General features: G+C 42.4%; 1 protein-coding gene across 1 annotated transcript in view; it reads left to right on the top strand.

Moving 5' to 3' along the window:
- RAB38 (RAB38, member RAS oncogene family) overlaps positions 1-13194 on the top strand; it is a 66114-nt gene extending 52920 nt beyond the window's left edge. Inside the window, exon 3 of the mRNA XM_027532275.1 lies at positions 12293-13194. Coding sequence (XP_027388076.1) covers positions 12293-12445 — 153 coding nt within the window. The 3' untranslated portion in view covers positions 12446-13194. The remainder of the gene's footprint in view (positions 1-12292) is intronic.
- Positions 13195-19932: the final 6738 nt, after the last annotated feature.

Below are 19932 nucleotides of genomic sequence, written 5' to 3'. Positions count from 1 at the left end.
GAGGCCATCCACAGCCACTCCCATTTATTCTACCACTGCTCTCAATCAAAAGTTGCCAAATTGTGCAAAGAGGAACACCAGCCCTGGGAGACAGAGCATGAGATCAGTATTCTGTGATCAGATAAGTTCACAGAATCCTGCATACTCATTCTCTGCTTGGAGATAGGAGGGGGGAAGGGGAACAGCTTGTTCCTTTCTAAGCCTCCCCTCCCAACCTGAATCTGCCTGAGGAATCCTGTGATAAAGAAACATTATGAATTATCTTAAACTTAACATGCCTAAAATTATTTAGGCATGTTAAGTTTAAAAAATTGCTTTTTCCCCCTGTATCACCTTACAAAACTGCAAAACCTGCTTTAAGATAGCTTACTCTGACAAAGAAGTATGTTTATCCCTTCAAACATTCTCATATAAAACTTACTATGCAATGTTGGATTATTTCCAAAGTGTTGTATTTTCTTCTCAGGGGCTCTTGCATGCCTAAACTATTGCTGCATTCTTTCAAATATCTCATCTCATCTTATACACATTCACAACAACCTTGCAAAACTGTCATTTTAATCCCAGATTATAGGTAAAGTAATTGAGGCGCAGAATGAGGAGAGTGAGGTTATGGTGACTTCTCTGAGATTACCCAGCTAGCATTGACGGAGCTAGTATAGTTCTGAGTCTTTCTACCACACTGCTCCTCTTCAATAAATACATGCACAAGTAATAAATGTTGAAAATAACTAAAAGATTTTAAAACTGGGTAACGTACTTGAATTTCATCCAAAAATTCAAAGCAGAACGCAATGGAATCCTTGTGAATCAAGTAGACACCAGCAGCTATATTCTTCCAAATGAACTGTGTTTGGCAGTTACAGACGGAATAAGAATAACCCAAGCAAAACACATGGAGGGAATGGCCTATGGCTTAGCTTAGCTGGAACTTAGCCAAGTGAGGAGAACCAGAGGAGAGGAGACAGCAGAGTCAAGTTGTGGCCGAGCTGGCTGGCCCTCAAGGGTTAAGTGTCAAGGGTCAAGTATCAGGGTCTGCACTGATTCTGAGCAGGCAATGGGAGCCAACCCAGAGTTTTTGAGCTGGGAATGGGATTGAGGCATGACCATCACTACGTTTTGATGAGAATGGTCAGGAGACAATCTGGCAGGAACACGGAGGACGCTTGCCATGGGAAAAAAATGAAGGCCTATGATCAGAGAAGAGAGGCGATTACACAGGGCTGACTCAGGCTGAAATGTCAGAATCTGATTGTGAGAAAGGAGCGTATCACTGTCCTCATCTCAAAGCAGGGGCGGAAGAGGCCTGAGCTAATGAGATAGTCACAGCCTGGCTGACTCCACAGTGTAAGAAAGCACAGAGTGTAGACTTTGATGGATAGTGCTTGGTCCCTGAAGAGTGCTCAATGATTATTTGCTGAAAAATGAATTATTTCGTTTAGTTACATGATCTTTCAATATTACATGATAGGAACTTCAAATTGATGTATCACCTCTCTTTTTTTTTTTCCCTATTACAAGTGTGTAGAAGGAAGAAAAGGATAATGTTATTCCATATCAGGAAGAGAAAAAATTATATAGCACATGCCAAGTACTGCCTCAGAGAGGTTGCCCAGGCTAAGAATGACTTGATATCTGACTGAGGAATTTAGGAGTTAGACATCAGGGCTTATTGGCAAAGAGTAGACATAGCTTCTAGGGTTGGAGCCACAGTTCTGGTAGCTAGCTAGCATCATGACCTTCCTAATATAAAAAGGTGATAGAAAGATGGATTTATTTAGTTTTATCCACACATTCACTTTTACTCATAGTTCTTTTCTCTATATGTTTTCACCCAAGAGAGTATTATTCTAAACAGAGGATGTTTAAAAGCTCCTCTGTGCCCCGCTGGAGGAGAGCATGGCAACCCACTCCAGTATTCTTCCCTTGAGAATCTCATGGACAAAGGAGCCTGGAGGACTACAGTCCGTAGGGTCACAAACAGTCGGACAGGACTGAAGCGACTTAGCACGCACACACTTGTTTCTGTATGTTTTCACTTGTTTCTATATGTTTTCTATAAGAGAACAGTATTTTAAGCAAAGGATGTTGCAGCCATCGAACCATCACATTACAGCCACCTGCACAGTGAGCCCTGAGGGATCTCAGGGTAAAACAGGATGCCCTCCATTTAGCAGTCAGCTCCTGCAGCCATCCTTGAGGACACTCAGGGTGAAAAAGCCCAGGATATTGGCCCCAGACAGCTGATGTGCATATCAAAGGAATAATTTCATTGAGCCCAGACCCTTGCATTTTCCCATACATAGAAAAACACTAAATTCCTTCACTTGCCATATCTGGTTTTTCTTAGTTAACAGTAATTTTTGGATGTTCTGACTACCTGATTATTGTTGCAAAACCTCCTGTGTATCCAGGCTTCTCCTTTCCGTCTTCAGAACAGTTGCTCAGAGCTATCAAGAGGCTAAGTCCTGGGTTTAAGTCCTCAGCTTGGCCTGCAAACACAACATCATTCTCAACATTACAACATGTCAGTTTTCTCACCTCTCAACTTTTCATTCCAACAATACTTTCTGAAAAAGTAAAGATTTTAAACTCTTCTACTAAAAAGTGAGTTAAGGGCTGGATAAAAGGAGCACATGTAAAGAAAAGATAAACTAAATAAATTCTTCAGCTAGAACTGACCTCCCATTCAGTTTCATAAAAGTTCTTAAGAGAAGATGATATTAAAATAATTATGTATAATATAGAGTCATTAAAATACATAATGTTCCCCACCTTCTACTTTTTGCCCCAATGAGAAGGCAATGGCACCCCACTCCAGTACTCTTGCCTGGAAAATCCCATGGACGGAGGAGCCTGGTAGGCTGCACTCCATGGGGTCGCTAAGGGTTGGACACGACTGAGCGACTTCACTTTCACTTTTCACTTTCCTGCCTTGGAGAAGGAAATGGCAAACCACTCCAGTGTTCTTGCCTGGAGAATCCCAGGGACGGGGGAGCCTGGTGGGCTATCATCTATGGGGTTGCACAGAGTCGGACACCACTGAAGCAACTTAGCAGCAGTAGCAGCAAGATATTTCTAATCATGCTAATTCTGTCAAGTGGGTGTTATTCTCTCTAAATTGTAGCTGAGGTCCAGAAAAATTAAGTATTTGTCTAAGTTCACCTACTTATTAAATAGCATAGGTCACCTGAAGTAGTTTTTGAAGCAACAAGATATGAAGAGTTATTTTTAAAAGAGAAAAGTCAGTACTCTGACATAGGTCCACTCGACTGCAAAGCCTTTAGCAGTTCAGCTCAATTTTTATAAACTGGTTCAGTCAGTCTTCCTTCATTTTACCTAAAAAGAATTGTGTCAAATCGTAGCTGGAACACAAGATAAGAACAAGCAGTTTGACTTGTGAAGTAAATTCTGCTGTGCATATGTTTTCCTTTTTACCCCCTGAAGAAATAACTCACAACTGAAATTGTCTTCAGGTTGAAACCTGAACTTGTTGCTGTTCTGAGGGCCTCCTTGATTAGGTCACGCATTCATTTGTTCGTTCACTTCCCCAGTGTCTTCCAAGTGCCTGCTACTTGCAGGTACTGTGCTGGACACTAGGCTACAGCAATAAGCGCCCAGGAGCCTCCTGTGCTGTGAAAATACAGACAAACCAGCCATCATATTGACTAGTGATAGGTGCCCACATAGAGGGGCACTTGTCTCAGCCTGGGGGAGTGAGAGGCAACTTCTTATGAAAAGTGATCCCTGAAGAATGACTTAAAGGGAGAAGGTGAAGAGAGGCAGATTCAAAAACAGAGCATGTATTCATCCGAGGGCATATATGTGATGTCTAGGGGCTTCGTCTGTGTGTATCATTTAATCTAACAGGTACCTTATGCACTGTAGTTGTCATTAACCTCATTTTACAGACTAAGCAAAGGAGGCTCAGGGTTTAGACTTTCTCTTGGTCCTGCAGTAAATGGCAACCGAGTTTCCAAGTTTGACTCCAAGCCTCATTCTCTTTCCGTTACTTCCTGGGACAGCAATGTTCTAGTCTCAGTCCTCTGACTTGGCACATAGAGATGTCAGGATGGAAGCCTTTAATCATGGTAGAAATGTCCGACTCTGTGATCCCATGGACTGTAACCCGCCAGGCTCCTCTGTCCATGGGATTCTCCAGGCAAGAATACCGGAGTGGGTTGTCATTTCCTTCAGGGCATCTTCCTGCCCTAGGGATTGAACTCGTGTTTCCTGCTTGGCAGGCAAATTCTTTACTACTGTGCAAGCTAAGAGCTTGGTTGCTCAGTCCTGTCTGACTCTTTGCAAGCCCTTGGAATGTAGCCAGCCCACCAGGCTCCTGTGCCCATGGAATTTTTAATACTGGAGTGGGGTGCCATTTCAGGAAATCTTCCCAATCCAGGGATCAAACCCTTGTCTCTTATGTCTCTTGCATTGGCAGGTGGATTTTTCACCAGTAGTGCTACTTGGAGAACTAAGAGGTAGCCTGTGTGATGCCAGGCACGTCTCTTCCCTCCTCTGTGCCTTAATTTCCTAATGCATCAAAGTCAGGCTGAATTAGTGCATCAGCTGAATTATTGATGTCTAATTTCCCTCTCTCTTTAATGTTGGGTGGTTCTCTATAAACTTGGAGATGCTCCATGGCTGGAGTGGAGCTCTAGGTGCTGGGAGAGGGATGAGAGGGAGATAAGGAGAAAGGGCTCTAAGGTAGGAGGCCCTGGGACTGTAGGAAAGTGGGGAGAAAGAGGGTGTGAGATGGACTTTTACATCTAGTGCATGAGGGACAGGGGCTGAACTTGGGTGATGGTGGGGATAGAGGAGTTATTGTCTGAGGGACACGGTCTTTGGAGCTGATCTTATCTGTGAACGTTCTCTTCCTCCATATGTCCATGCTGACAATGGGACTCTATCCTGTGTTGAAATCAGTGACAATATGACTCCACCCATCCTTCCCAGTGCCTATTAGGTAGACTAAAATCTGATAACTTTCAGATCTGTCTTCCTTTCATTGAGAACATGTGGCGAAATGCAAAACTATGGGCTTTGGATTGAGGTAGACCCTCGCTTGGGCCCTTACAAACTGTTGGCCGGGAACTATAAGACATCAGTGAGGAGAAGGAGAGATGATATAGAACCTTTGAGGATTGGATTGGAAGCCAAATTTTGCCTCTTACTGTCTCTGAGACCTTGACTATGTCATTTTACCCACTCAGAACTTCACTTTCCTGTTCTGTCAAATAACATCAATACTTCCCATCTTGTCTTTGTCGTGAAGATTACATGAAACTCCAGCTTCTGAGAACAAGGTCTGAGATGTAGGGCTCAGTTTAGAGGAGTCTCAGGAGAAGCTCATGACTGCCAAAGGGAGGAAGTAGTTGCCCAAAGGAAGGGAAGAGTGATCTGGGGGGTGAGGGAAGAAAACACTCTGTACAGATGGAAATACGGGTGTGCATTGTGCTTGCCCTGCATTAGACTGGACCTACAGTCAATGAGAGCTCGCAGAGGGTTTGCCACTTATGCACTCCATAAACAAGCGCTGGATCTTCTTAGAGAAAGTATTTTCAAAGCACTTGTTCTGCGTAAGACTTCTTGCACTGGCATTATTATCTGATGAGCCATCTGCTCTAATTAAAATTTCACGGAGCTGAGGAATTTAGTACCCTAACCTCAGAGCGCCTGGTACACTTGGTGTGTTGGAGGGTGATGTATTTGGAAAGATTAGAGGAGGATGAATTCTCTGCCAGCTTCTAACGAGGCAGAAGTAAAGGTTTTCTGCTAGGATGTTTTTGCTCTCTGGCACTGGGGGTGGGGGGGGGGGGTCAGAGATTAAATAATTTGCCACCAGACAGATGTTCTAAAGAGCTAATTAAAAAAAACTGACACGTACCTAAGACCTCAGATAGTTAGATTTATATGCCTTTCTCTCTGGGAAGATCAAAATCACTGCAGCTTAAAATCGCTGCACTACATGTTATTTCCAGAGAGTTCACGACTGAAATGAAAGGAGCATCTTTAAAGACATTCTTAATGATATGATATGTGTCTCTTAATGATATGAGTGTGTCTGAAATCTGAAGGCACATTTCAAAGAAGTGGAAAATCTTAAAAACAAAAAAAAAATACCCATGCTGGGCCTCATCCCAGACCAATGTCTGGAAGGAGGGCCCTGGCAACAAATTTTATTGAACTCGCTGAATGAATATGCAGCCGGGATTGCATACTGCTGATTTAGAAATAAAACTATTTTAATATCTGTTCTAATCTTGGAGATAAGGTCATGTCATATATGGGAGCAGGATAGAAAATGGAGTTAGGTCTATTTGGTTGGAATGACACATTGACCGAGCTCTTACTCTGTTCTAGTTAAGTTACTTAACCTTGGTAAAGGTTAAAGTTTCCTTACCTTTAAAATATGGCTGTTAGTTATTTAATAGATTTTTGTAAGGATTGGATGTGAACAATGTGTCCATAAGTAAAGCATCTGCTATATGCCCAGCACAGTGTGGACACTCAGTAATACTATGGTAGTTACCACCATTTTTTTTTTTACTAAAATGCTTTGTTGGGCATTTTAAGGCTACTTCTCGAGGCAAGCTTAGAGATGTGAAGATGAGCACACATCAACCTAAAGTGGTCAGCACAATAGACCACCTTGTCATACTGCAAATATGTAAAGAAATCACAGCCAGATTCAGTCTAAGTGTATGTGTCTTGGAAGTCTTAGGATGGATAAATTACCTTTACTGCAAAAGATGCTCCTGCAAGTGTTGTTAAAACTCTCTAGAAGAAATGTCAATAAAAATTCCCAGGTAGTATTTTGCACTTAAACCAACAGCTGATTCTCAACAATCACCTAGAAAATGTGGGCCTGGCTGTGTCTACTTGGCTGCCAAGAAGCACAGTCAGTTATATCACAATATAATTGCCCCAAAGGTCCAAACCTACAGTTTTATCAGGCAGGGTTTGATTGTTCATGCTCATGTTTCACAGGAGAGGGAGAGGGAAGTGAGTTCTGTATTGCTCTCTCTTCTGCTAGTCTAGACGTTGGCTGTGACTTTAAGAGTGAACAGAAAGACAGATGGGCAGCAGTGCAGAGCAGCCTGGCCTAGGCCCCGACACAACTTCTTAACCGTTTAAGGCTGGAAATGCATGCCCTGCTTATACTGCGCTCCTTTATTTATTTGGGGAAAATACTTACTGGGACTTGAGATAAGGCTGTGCCCTAAACACATACATCTTGCCTTTTTACAGTTAGTATATTGTAGAGATCACAGCAAATATTAGTGTTTACTGTTCTTAGACTCACATCTGGCTCTGGGCCAGCCACCGATCCCGTCTCAATCTCAGTTTCCTGAGCTGCAAAGTAAAGGAATAGAATACACACATTATCATGTTCTCCTGATGATTAAATGAGGAGAATATGTAGATAAATAGCTGAGAAAAGAAGAGAAACTAAAGGCAAAGGAGAGAAGGAAAGATATACCCATGTGAATTCGTCCACAATGCAGGAGACCTGGGTTTGATCCCTGGGTTGGGAAGATCCCGTGGAGAAGGGAAAGGCTACCCACTCCAGTATTCTGGCCTGGAGAATTCCATGGACTGTATAGTTCATGGGGTCACAAAGAGTCGGACATGACTGAGCAACTTCACTTTCACTTGCACCCATCTGAATGCAGAGTTCCAAAGAATAGCAAGGAGAGATAAGGAAGCCTTCCTCAGTGATCAGTGCAAAGAAATAGAGGAAAACAATAGAATGGGAAAGACTGGAGATCTCTTCAAGAAAATTAGAGATACCAGGGGAACATTTCATGCAAAGATGAGCACAATAAAGGCAGAAATGGTATGGACCTAACAGAAGCAGAAGATATTTCAAGGAGATGGCAAGAATACACAGAACTCTACAAAAAAGATCTTCATGACCCAGATAACCACGATGGTATGATAACCCACCTAGAGCCAGACATCCTGGAATGAAAAATCAAGTGGGCCTTAGGAAGCATCACTACAAATAAAGCCAGTGGAGGTGATGGAATTCCAGTTGAGCTATTTCAAATCCTAAAAGATGATGCTGTGAAAGTGCTGCACTCAATATGCCAGCAAATTTCTAAAACTCAGCAGTGGCCACAGGACTGGAAAAGGTCAGTTTTCATTCCAATCACAAAGAAGGGTGATGACAAAGAATGTTCAAACTACCACACAATTGTACTCATCTCACACGCTAGTAAAGTAATGCTCAAAATTCTCCAAGCCAGGCTTCAACAGTACGTGAACCGTGAACTTCCAGATGTTCAAGCTGGTTTTAGAAAAGGTAGAGGAACCAGAGATCAAATTGCCAACATTCGCTGGATCAGAAAAAGCAAGAGAATTCCAGAAAAACATCTACTGCTGCTTTATCAATTATGCCAAAACCTTCCACTGTTTAGATCACAACAAACTGGAAAATTCTTCAAGAGATGGGAATACCAAACCACCTTATCTGCCTCCTGATAAATCTTTATGCAGGTCAGGAAGCGACAATTAGAACTGGACATGGAACAACAGACTGGTTCCAAATTAGAAAGGAGTATGTCAAGGCTGTATATTGTCACCCTGTTTATTTAACTTATATGCAGAGTACATCATGAGAAATGCTGGGCTGGATGAAGCACAAGCTAGAATCAAGATTTCTGGGAGAAATATCAGTAACCTCAGATATGCAGATGACATCACCCTTATGCCAGAAAGTGAAGAGGAAGCCTCTTGATGAAAGTGAAAGAGCAGAGTGAAAAAGTTGGCTTGAAACTCAACATTCAGAAAACGAAGATCATGGCATCTGGTCCCATCACTTCATGGCAAATAGATGGGGAAACAATGAATGGAAATAGTGACAGACTTTATTTATTTATTTTTTTGGCTCCACAATCACTGCAGATAGTGACTGCAGCCATAAAATAAAAAGACACTTGCTCCTTGGAAGAAAAGTTATAACCAGCCTAGACAGCATATTGAAAAGCACAGACATTATTTCACCAACAAAGGTCCATCTCATCAAAGCTATGGTTTTTCCAGTGGTCATGTATGGATGTGAGAGTTGGACTATAAAGAAAGCTGAGCACTGAAGAATTGATGTTTTTGAACTGTGGTGTTGGAGAAGACTCTTGTGAGTCCCTTGGACTGCAAGGAAATCCAACCAGTCTGTCCTAAAGGAAATCAATCCTGAATATTCATTGGAAGGACTGATGCTGAAGCTGAAACTCCAATACTCTGGCCACCTGATGCGAAGAACTGACTCATTGGAAAAGACACTGATGCTGGGAAAAATTGAAGACAGGAGGAGAAGGGGACGACAGAGGATGAGATGGTTGGATGGCATCACTGACTTGATGGACATGAGTTTGAGTAGGCTCCAGGAGTTGGTGATGGGCAAGGAAGCCTGGTGTGCTGCAGTACATGGCATCCCAAAGAGTCAGACACGACTGAGCAACTGAACTGAACTGAACTGCTCCTTGGAAGAAAAGCTATGGCCAACCTAGGCAGCATATTAAAAAGCAGAGACATTACTTTGCCAACAAAGATCTGTCTTGTCAAAGCTATGGTTTTTCCAGTAGTCATGTATGGATGTGAGAATTGGACTATAAAGAAAGCTGAGCACCAAAGAATGGATGCTTTTGAACTGTAGTGTTGGAGAAGACTCTTGAGAGTCCTTTGGACTGCATGGAGATCAAACCAGTCCATCCTAAAGGAGATCAGTCCTGAATATTCTTTGGAAGGACTGATGCCAAACTAAAGTCCATCACCAACTTGATGGACGTGAGTTTGAGTACTCTCTGTGCGTTGGTGATGGACAGGGAAGCCTGGCGTGCTGCAGTCCATGGGGTCACAAAGAGTTGGACACGACTGAGTGACTGAGCTGAGATGTAGATAGCATTTATTAAATGTATGCTATGTCCTCTTCACTGTTCTAAGTGTCTTGCATGTTGTAAGTATTAACATGTATTAAATTACAATCATCTGTAAAGTAGATTCCTTTTAGAGAGGAGGAAACTAAAGTGGGGAGTGGTTGAAACAGTTTTCCCAAGGTCACATCACCAGAAAGGGAGCTGTGATAAGTTTGGCTTCAGGCTTGTGCTATATGTACTATACACTGTGCTCTTTTGCAGAATGCATATGGTCAGTATAGTGCTTGCTCCTCTACCTGGCTTCCTCTGATAGGTTCCAATCTGAAATAGATGTGCCACGGCAACCATGGTACACATAATAAGTATTTCCCAAGGTCTCACTGATAAATTAAGTAATTAAAAAGAGTACTAAGGGTCCAGGCCTTCCCTGATGGCTTACTGGTAAAAAATCCACCTGCCAATACAGGAGACATGGGTTTGATCCCTCGGTTGGGAAGATCCCCTGGAGAAGGAAATGGTAACCCACTTCGGTATTCTTGCCTGGAGAATTCCATGGATATAGAAGCCTGGTGGGCTACAGTTAATAGGGCTACAAGAGTTGGACATGACTTGGTGACTAAACCACCACCACCCAAGGGTCCATGTAAGTTTTGTCTAGTAATGGATTTGTATTGAATTGTTTTTTGACACTTCACTTGCAAAGAAATCTCAGTGGCTCTGTCTGGCCAAGTTCTCATCCAGGGCTCATAGTAGTCAGGTTCCAGACACCCTTTTCAACCTTATTATACCTCTGCTGTTTACCTTGCTAGTATAAGTTCTCGCAAGGACAGACTTTAGTGTTGTCTTTGTATGCCTCGTTCTTAGGAGGAATCTAAATAATTTAGATTGAGTGACGGTGAGTCATCATGAATTGCTACCCTGTTCCCATGTACAGTCTAAACGTAGGCACAGCCACTCCTTGGCTCTGATGGTTTCCTTAGTCCAGAGCCCCATCCTCCATAATCTCACATCCTAGTCTTGACACCAGCTAATGTGTTAAAAGTCACAGTTTCACTGACATCATCTTGTCTTTTACTAAAATGACCCTGCTAGGCTGCCACTAATTTGGCTTAAGTTTTAGCTGTTTTTCTTATGAGGTTGGTGGATTTTCATTCATTTGTCCACGCTTCACTGTCTTCATTAGTAGATTTTGCCAATTTATACATTAAAATAAAAGAACCCTATTTTACTGGCAAGTTAATATAGGAGTGGAGGTTTAAAAAATACTACTGTCAAATCTAACTTATATTGCTTATCTAGGAGGGTGCTTTTTAATGCTTAAAACTTGCTTTATTAAAGAGAAAGGATCTAAGATTTATTTTGCACCCACTGGTCCTAACATTGTAGTAAGAACTTTTGTTATTGCTCTTGATTTTGAAAAGTTGAAAAAGGAATAAAACTTGGTAAGAGCCAGGCTTTGATGTCAGCAACATCTGGTTGTGAATTCTGGCCCTCAAACCCTTCTGCTGTATGATCTTGGTGCTGGGAGGAATCTCTTAATCTCTCTAAATTTGTCTTACCTGTGAACAGATATGATATCCCACATTTGATATTTGTGACTGAGCATGCAGCACGTGCATTATCATCAAGACTGTCACATAGATGAGGAAAGGGAAGCCCAGGGACATGAATTCTGGCTCTCCAGCTTCCAGTCCAACGGAGGACTGCACTGCTTCGGCCGCTCTGAACACGTGACTTTCATGGGACAATGAAATGGGAGGATAAACGCTGTGTCTCCCTTTCACTTTTCTCCAGAAGCAATAAGAGCCAATGCTCAATTCACCATGTCTGTTCTCCCTGCTTCTGCAAGCATGGCAAGCATAGAGATGGAATTCTCTTGGCCTGGGTTGATGGCGGAAAAGCCAGGTATCCCATGATGCATGTAGGATGAGTGACAAGGACTTTGTTGCTTTAAGCCACTGATTTGGGGGTGTGAATCAATTCTGGTACAAAAACCAGTAAGAACAACAACAACATCACAAACAAACAAAAAAACAACCAGAACTTCACCTTGTTTTAGATTTAGAAACCCTCAGAGGAATTTTTATTAAGGCTCTGTTAAATGTGAGAGGTTTGTTGTTTGTGGAACTCAAAAAGTTACCGAAAGCTTTCATAGCACGTGAACTCAGGGTTGAGCTTAAATGATCAAAAATGTGCTAATGAATATTTACAAAACAAATCCATATATTTACTTTTGTGAAAGACTAAAATGTAAAGTTCTTAGAAGGAATAAACAAGAGCAAGGGGAATAGAAAGAGGATGCATGGGACAGGGTTTAGAAAGAGATATTTAAATACTGCCCTTTGTTTCATATAAATCTCTGCTCTGGTGTTATTCTAGAATACTGAATACTAAAAGCTGTTTTCTCCCCTTAGGAAAATATCAACATCGATGAGGCCTCCAGATGCCTGGTGAAACATATACTTGCCAATGAGTGTGACCTGATGGAGTCCATTCAGCCTGACATTGTGAAGCCACATCTCACATCGCCCAGGGTTGTCAGCTGCTCCAGCTGTTCCAAATCCTAGTAGGCTTCTGTGCTGGAGTATGGTGGGAGGAATCCAATCATCTCATGAATTGCGTCTCAAATCCTACCATCTTGGATAAATGTCAGGATGGGGATACACCTGGGGCAAGCCAAAGACCTATGCCTGTAACTTTCTTTCCTCCAAGAGAAATAGCAAATGTTCCTTTTTATGTCTGCCCCCCCACCCCACCCCCGCACAGCATCAGCACAGTGTTTACAAGCTTTTAAAATATTTAGTCTGTTACAAAATTCTGTCTTGTAGCTGACCGTAATTCTGCACAAACAGTGTTGGCCCTATTATTGGCATCTTTGGGTCAGCCAGGGCCTCAGGTCTGAAAGAGAAAGGGGACAAGAACAGACTAGCTGTCAAGTTAAGCGCTGGCTTTCACTTTGCCCCTGGTGTCTTTGTCCAGACCTCAGTACATCCTCTGCTGCTCTGACAGGCCTATTAAGTAGAAGCTGTCCTTTCTCCAGAGATGACCTTCATTCTCAGTGGACCTGGAGTTGTCTCTGATTTAGCTCTTCAGAGTCGTGGACACAGGCTTCCTGTGCTTTCGTTGCTTTTATTGTCAATTGCCGTGCCCTGAATGTTGGTTTCACTGAAAACTTTATGAAAAGACCTCCCCTGGTACATGCCTTTCTGTTTGCTTTCTCTAACACCTGAGCTGTGGGACTCTTCTGTATGTGTAATATATATTATATATATTTTCACAAGTGAAAAATAAAACATGAAAAGATGCTGTTTCCTTATTTCTGCAAATGCTTCAAGTTTCTCAGTATTCTGAACTTTTTTTTCTTTTTTTGACTGTGTGTCCATTGTTCTCTCGACCCATTTCTAAAATGTAATTTCAAAAAAGGGATGTGAGGGACGCACTTAAAGGAAGGGTACTGTTACAACTGAAATGAGTCATGCATCTCGTCTGTATCTACAGTTCATATTGGCATGTAGGCCAAGAGTGCAAGCAGTGTATCTACACAATTTTTGGTTAAACAGAGGAATATATTTTCATATATTCTGGCCAGGAAAGCTGCCAAACCAATCAACATAGAGAGAAACAACTAAAACACACGTGTTGATATCTTGCTTTGTACGATGTTTGTGGTACAGGGTATGCTGCAGGTAGCTACCGCTCTTGAAGGGCATTAGTTTTCATTGGTGTTGATAATATACTCATAGGAACTTGGTAACAGATTTTTTTTTGGGTGTCCTACCCATATTATCTTGGCATTCACTGTCTCCATAAATACCAACCACACCGCTTCCTATTATTCGTGTTTGTGATCCTTTCCCTAAGGGCATTCTCTGGCCCCTGGAACTCTTGACCCATGAGGCAGGCAGCCCAGTGAGTTAATATCTCCAGAGCATCCCTGAACCAATGACAGCAGGGATTGGGGGATAAATACTTTAGGTTCTTTTTCTTTCAGAAGACCAGTTCTGAGCATGCTCTCTGCAGTCTCTTAGACACCCCCAGTGGGATTAATAGACCTTGGTTCCCATAGGGGAGACCTTCCCACCTGCCTCATCCTTTATGGTCTTCATTTCATCCTTATTGGCTTTCATCTTTATTAACTCCATTTCCTTCTTTCCTCACCGCCTCACTCTTCTACAAGTGCTTCCTGGGTCACTTTCTAGATAAGTTACTTTCACGCAAATCCTTCTTTCAGGGTCTTATGGTAGAAACCAAAACCTGCCCAAGTTAGTTGGGATAGAAGTGGTTTAGGAAGCTGAGGCTTGACACGAGCTTTTGAACTGAATGACTCACTACCTAGGTGGTAGCAAGGAACCCCTTACTGGTGGATAATATGGGGGAGCCAATCCCTGGCCAGTTATAGCATCATAATTACTAAGAGTCTCATCAGGTAGATTGAGATAGAATACAGTCGAAAGTAAATCTTATATTGCTCTTGTGTTGGAAAGACGTGATTGCAGAGTTCATTAACTTCTATGAAACTCTATAGGGAAAAAAAAAATTACAGGCTTGCGTCAGTTAACACTTGACTCGAGATTTGGTGCAAAAATTTAAAGACTTCCAACCAGCAATCAAAGTGACCCTCACTTCCTTCAGCTCCAGGATAGGCCATGCTGAAAATCAGGCCTAAGATTTGATTTTAGGAAAAGAAAACTATAATGGAGGCTACGTTCACAGAGCTAGCAAGTCTTCTCCACTAAAATCAGGGCCTTTATAGGGAAAGAGTCGGACACTGAGACATGCGAGGAAACATTTGGGTAGATGTTCTTAAGAGGCTTGAACCCAGAGAGTCTTCTGAAACTCTGCTCCAGAAAAAGAGGCCCTTACCCTCTCCTGTGGAGAACAGCCGGTTACCACGTTAAAACCCCCCCTCAGCAGGATGTTTTATAAGGTGATGTTTCCCTTCTCAAGCTCTGCTCCCATCTCCCTTCATTGCTTCTAGACAAATAATTAGGTTCAAATCTCAGTATGACTTGAGTGGAAAAGTATGATCCGTGTTTCAAGATGAGATGGATTATTAAGCAAGTGAACTATTGAACCTGGCTAATGATTGCTTCTAGGAATCAGGAGGATATTCTGAGGAACTGGTCTTGAGACACTGGATCAGAGAGGACAGAACGTAAGATCAGATAACAATCTATTTGTTTGAGAGCACTCTTATGTGGGTTAATTTTTAACATTCTGGGCAAGTACACCTGGAGCTAATCCCAACGTGCTACTGGAATAGCCCTTAAAAGCTTGGAAATGATGTTGGTCTAAAACAAACGATGTGGTTATGCCAGAACCACCTTGGCAAAGCACTGGAGAAGAGTTCCAAGGTCTCGGAGAAGTGGGCATGTTATAATGTATTTATTTTGTAATGTCAAAGAAACTACCAGCTGATTATGTTCCCCAGGAGAGCCCAGATGACATTCGCTTCACTAGAACAATAAGGTTGTTTAGTCACTAAAGTCACGCCCAAATCTTTTGTGACCCCATGGACTGTAGCCCTCCAGGCTCCTCTGTCCATAGGATTTCCTGGCAAGAAGACTGGAGTGGGTTGCTGCTTCCTTCTTCAGGGGCTATCCCCCACCCAGGGATCAAACTCACATCTCCTGCATTGCAGGTGGGTTCTTTACCACTGAGCCACCAGGGAAGTCCCCCCAAACCAATAAGGCATATCCCCAAAAGAGGGATGCCAACTTCAGTGAGAAGGTCAGTGGTGCCTGTTCCCCGTAATCCAGTCTTGAGACTGCATGGTTCAAAATGTGGTTGTACTATTAAGTGATACTGTATATGTAGTTCTGAGTCCTAGATAGCTAGCATCAAAGGGGAGAACAAAGCCTTCCACCATCACTTTAAATAATCCACTTAAGAAAGTGGGCTTCCTGTCCTACTGTGTAGCCCAGGGAACTATATTCAATGTCCTGTGATTAGCCATAATGGAAAATAATATAAAAAAGAATGTATGTATTTATAACTGAATCACTGTGCTGTATGGCAGAAATTAACACACATTGGAAATCAACTATGCTCCAATAAAATAAATTGAAAAAAAAAAAAGAAAAAGAAAGTGGTCTTCCCCTTTTTATAGCTTCAGGTTTTGCTGGGTTAGAACTCTTGATAGTTCTACCAGGGGACACAGTAAACCTACGACTTCAGCTGCAGCCTGATCATTCTTGGCTCTTATGCCCAGTGGCCAGCAGTCAGAGAAGGCAGTTACTATATGGACAAGGGTAATTCATCCTGATTGTGACGAGGCCATAGAGTTGTTGCTAAATAATGGAGCAGGAAGGAGTATGTCTGGAAATCATGGGACTCACTGGCCTGCATCTTGATGCAACCCTGGTGAGAAAACGAGATGGCAATTGCAGCTACAACATCTTGATGAGGACAAGCAACCAGGGACTCATCCTCTAAGGGCTCGAAGACTGAGTCACTTCACCACACGATGAACCAGACTAGAAGCAGCTTGGTCTAGGGAATGGAAGTAATAAAGGAGGGAAATGATGAATATCAGTTATGGCTTCAAGATTAACTACAGCAGGAGACTACAGCCTTCCTGTTTTAAGTTCTCTCTTTCTTGGTCTCTCTTTTGGAACTATAACAAGTGATCTAAAAGAAAAAAATCAGTGAAAAGACAGAATGAACTTGACCTGCAATGTGAGTGAATCTGGGTAATGCATGCAGTGGGCTATGGTAGACCATAGCAGAGGAAAGACGGATGGCAGGAGGTGAAGGGGCGACAGAGGATGAGATGGTTGAATGGCCTCATGGATTCAAAGGACTTGAGTTTGAGCAAACTACAGGAGATAATGAAGGACGGGGAAGCCTGTGTGCTGCAGTCCATGGGGTCACAGAGAGTCAGACACGACTGAGCGACTGAATAACAACAACAGAAGCAGAGGAAGTGAACCATCCATTGCAGTCCCCTGACATCCCCCCGATTCTACCTTAAAATGGTCTTTAGGTGCATGATGCATATTTGTCTCGCACGTTGGACAGATGGGAGTGCTAGAGTTAATGCCTTCAGGAGCAGCCTCATCTGAGACTAACGTAAACTGGAAGATAAATACTTCAGCGTCCTCACCCCTCAGGTGGGATACACCTGAGCCTCGCTGTATTTACTCAGAGACGCTCAGCGCAGCTAAGTCAAGTTTCACTCAGTGCAACCTGCGCATTATCACACCCTTTTTTTTCCTTTCCTTCCCAGTCTCACTGCTCCTCTATCAAAGCTCCCAAAGATCACCTCCCCGTTCAGAGATTTTCATGTTTGATTGAGTTACAGTTGCCAGTGGCTCTTAAAATGCCTGAGCATGGAGACAATAGCCCTTATTACCATGCAATCGCTAGTCCACTGCTTTTGTATTTAAACATGCACTGAAATGTGATGTTTAAGATATGCATGGTAAGATCAGAACTAAGTATAATAACCCTCATCCATCCCAGAAAGTTGTTATGTATACTGTCTGCAAAATGAATATTCATGGATTCCTTCTCTCCCTTGACGAATATTCATTGAACAATGACTGTATCCCCATACTTGGCTGGGCCCTGTTGTGGACATGTGAATAACTAAGTCATGGTCTCAGATCTTAAAGTGTTATGATCAGCTAGGAGACACAAACATGTAAATAATTCACCATGAGTCAAGAAAGAAGTCAGATGTCCAACCCAAGACATCTCTTCTGAAAACATGATTTATTTCTAAATGCAGAAGCTGCAGCACCAAATGTATTTAAGGAAACAGAATATACGTGCCTACATACATTCTTCCTGGGACACTGGGATCTAGCCACTTTAGACTACTTTGTTCAGCTAGCTCTCCCTGCTGTCTGCAATGTTCCTTTCCTTTCTTTGTGTGGAAATCCTACCCATTCCTTAAAGATGAACACTATGGCACAGACTTTTAGTCTTGCCTATCTCTTGAGTGCATGGTAAGTCGAGTCAGTCGTGTCCAACACTTTGTGACCCAATGGACCATAGCCCACCAGGCTCCTCTGTCCAAGGGATTCTCCTGGCATGAACACTGGAGTGGGTTGCCATGCCCTCCTGCCGTTCCCTACCCAAGGATTGAACCTGAATCTCTTATGTCTCCTGCATTGGCAGGTGGGTTCTTTACCGCTAGCACCACCTGAGAAGCCTGTCTATCTCTGTAAATGACGCCAATTTTCTTGTAATTTGCACAGCTCTTGATTGATTCTATCATCAACACTCATATACCGCTTTATAGTGCTGTATCAACTTTTATTTATAGAACACATTCTATAGGACAATCATTGATGTGCAACTTTATTATGCCATTCAATTCCCATGGCAACGCTACACAAAAGTATTCATCTCCTCATATTATATATGGAGAAATTGAAGTACACAGATATTGAGCAATTTGCCAAAGCTCACACAGAAACCAACCGGCAAAGCAAGGACTCCAACCCAGCAGCTTAATTCCAGCATGCTTTAAATGGGTGAAATGTATGGCGTGCAAACAATTAGGAATAAAACTGTGACAAGAAAAAAAGTAAGGCCATAGGAGAAATTAATCTCCAGCATGAGATTATTGTTTCCCCCACTGCAATATATTAGTGGCATTATGGAGCATAGCCCTGGCGTTTTTCCACAGGACGAAATCCTAGGGATCCTTTATACCACTATTGTCATCTACCTATTTTTTCATCACTTCTCCATTCATGACTCACACTCGGATGTTGGAACTAGCATTATACATGGGTTTAAATTTAGATACATCTCAGTTTTTTTTCTGTCTGAAAATATTCTTGGCTTTCTGGGATCCCCAAGCACCACACAACTCCCCAGTACTGTAAGAGAAGAGAGCACGAGAAATCCCAATAAACAGGTCAGAAGTGCTGATGAACTAGTCAAAGTAACTCTCAAAGATGAGGGCAAATGCCTCTGAGGAGCAAATGAACAGTATTTCACTGCATTGACGAGTGAAATTTTCCGTTTCAACAAACCCACTTATTTTGTTCAATCTGATAGTTTCTCAAATTAAAAGATGCTTACTCCTTGGAAGAAAAGTTATGACCAACCTAGACAGCATGTTAAAAAAAGAGACATTATTTTGCCAACAAAGATCTGTCTAGTCAAAGCTATGGTTTTTCCAGTACTCATGTATGGTTGTGATAGTTGGACTATAAAGAAAGCTGAAGGCCAAAGAACTGATGTTTTTGAACTGTGGTGTTGGAGAAGACTCTTGAGAGTCCCTTAGACTGCAAGGAGATCCAACCAGTCCATCCTAAAGGAAATCAGTCCTGAATATTCATTGGAAGGACTGATGCTGAAGCTGAAGCTCTAACACTTTGGCCACCTGATGCAAAGAACTGACTCATTTGAAAAGACCCTGATGTTGGGAAAGACTGAAGGCAGGAGGAGAAGGGGATTACAGCGGATGAGATGGTTGGATGGCATCACTGACTCAACAGACATGAGTTTGAGTAAACTCCAGGCATTGGTGATGCACAGGGAAGCCTGGTGTGCTGCAGTCCATGGGGATGCAAAGAGTCAGACATGACTGAGCGACTGAACTAACTGATAGCTTCTCAGAATGTTAATATTCAGGCACAGGCTTTAGTATATACATACTTCCCCAGTGGCTCAGTGGGTAAAAAATCCACCTGCAATTCAGGAGACATAGGAAACGCTGGTTTGATCCCTGGGCCAGGAAGATCCCCTGGAGGAGGAAATGGCAACCCACTCTAGTATTATTGCCTGGAAAATTCCATGGACAGAGGAGGAGCAAAGAGTCAGACACGAATGAGCACACGGCATGCAAGTGCGGTATGCTCACTGAAACTGTCATTGTAGACATAAAATTCTGAAATTCAAAACTCCAGCTGGCCCAGATTATGCTTTCTATTGGGACAAAGTTTGTTTCAAAAGAGCTTAGAAAAACCTGATGAAAGTTTTGTTTTAATGTGAAATATCAAAGAGTTGCTATTACTTCTAATACAATACAATGTGTATGTTCTGTTCCATCTTCAGCTGAACTTTTAAGAAATTACCTTATGCCAGATGTGTA

This window comes from Bos indicus x Bos taurus, chromosome 29, assembly GCF_003369695.1.
Source record: "Bos indicus x Bos taurus breed Angus x Brahman F1 hybrid chromosome 29, Bos_hybrid_MaternalHap_v2.0, whole genome shotgun sequence".
Classification (NCBI taxonomy): domain Eukaryota; kingdom Metazoa; phylum Chordata; class Mammalia; order Artiodactyla; family Bovidae; genus Bos; species Bos indicus x Bos taurus.
Note: the sequence above shows the minus strand (reverse complement) of the source record. Positions and strands in the feature narration are given on the sequence as shown.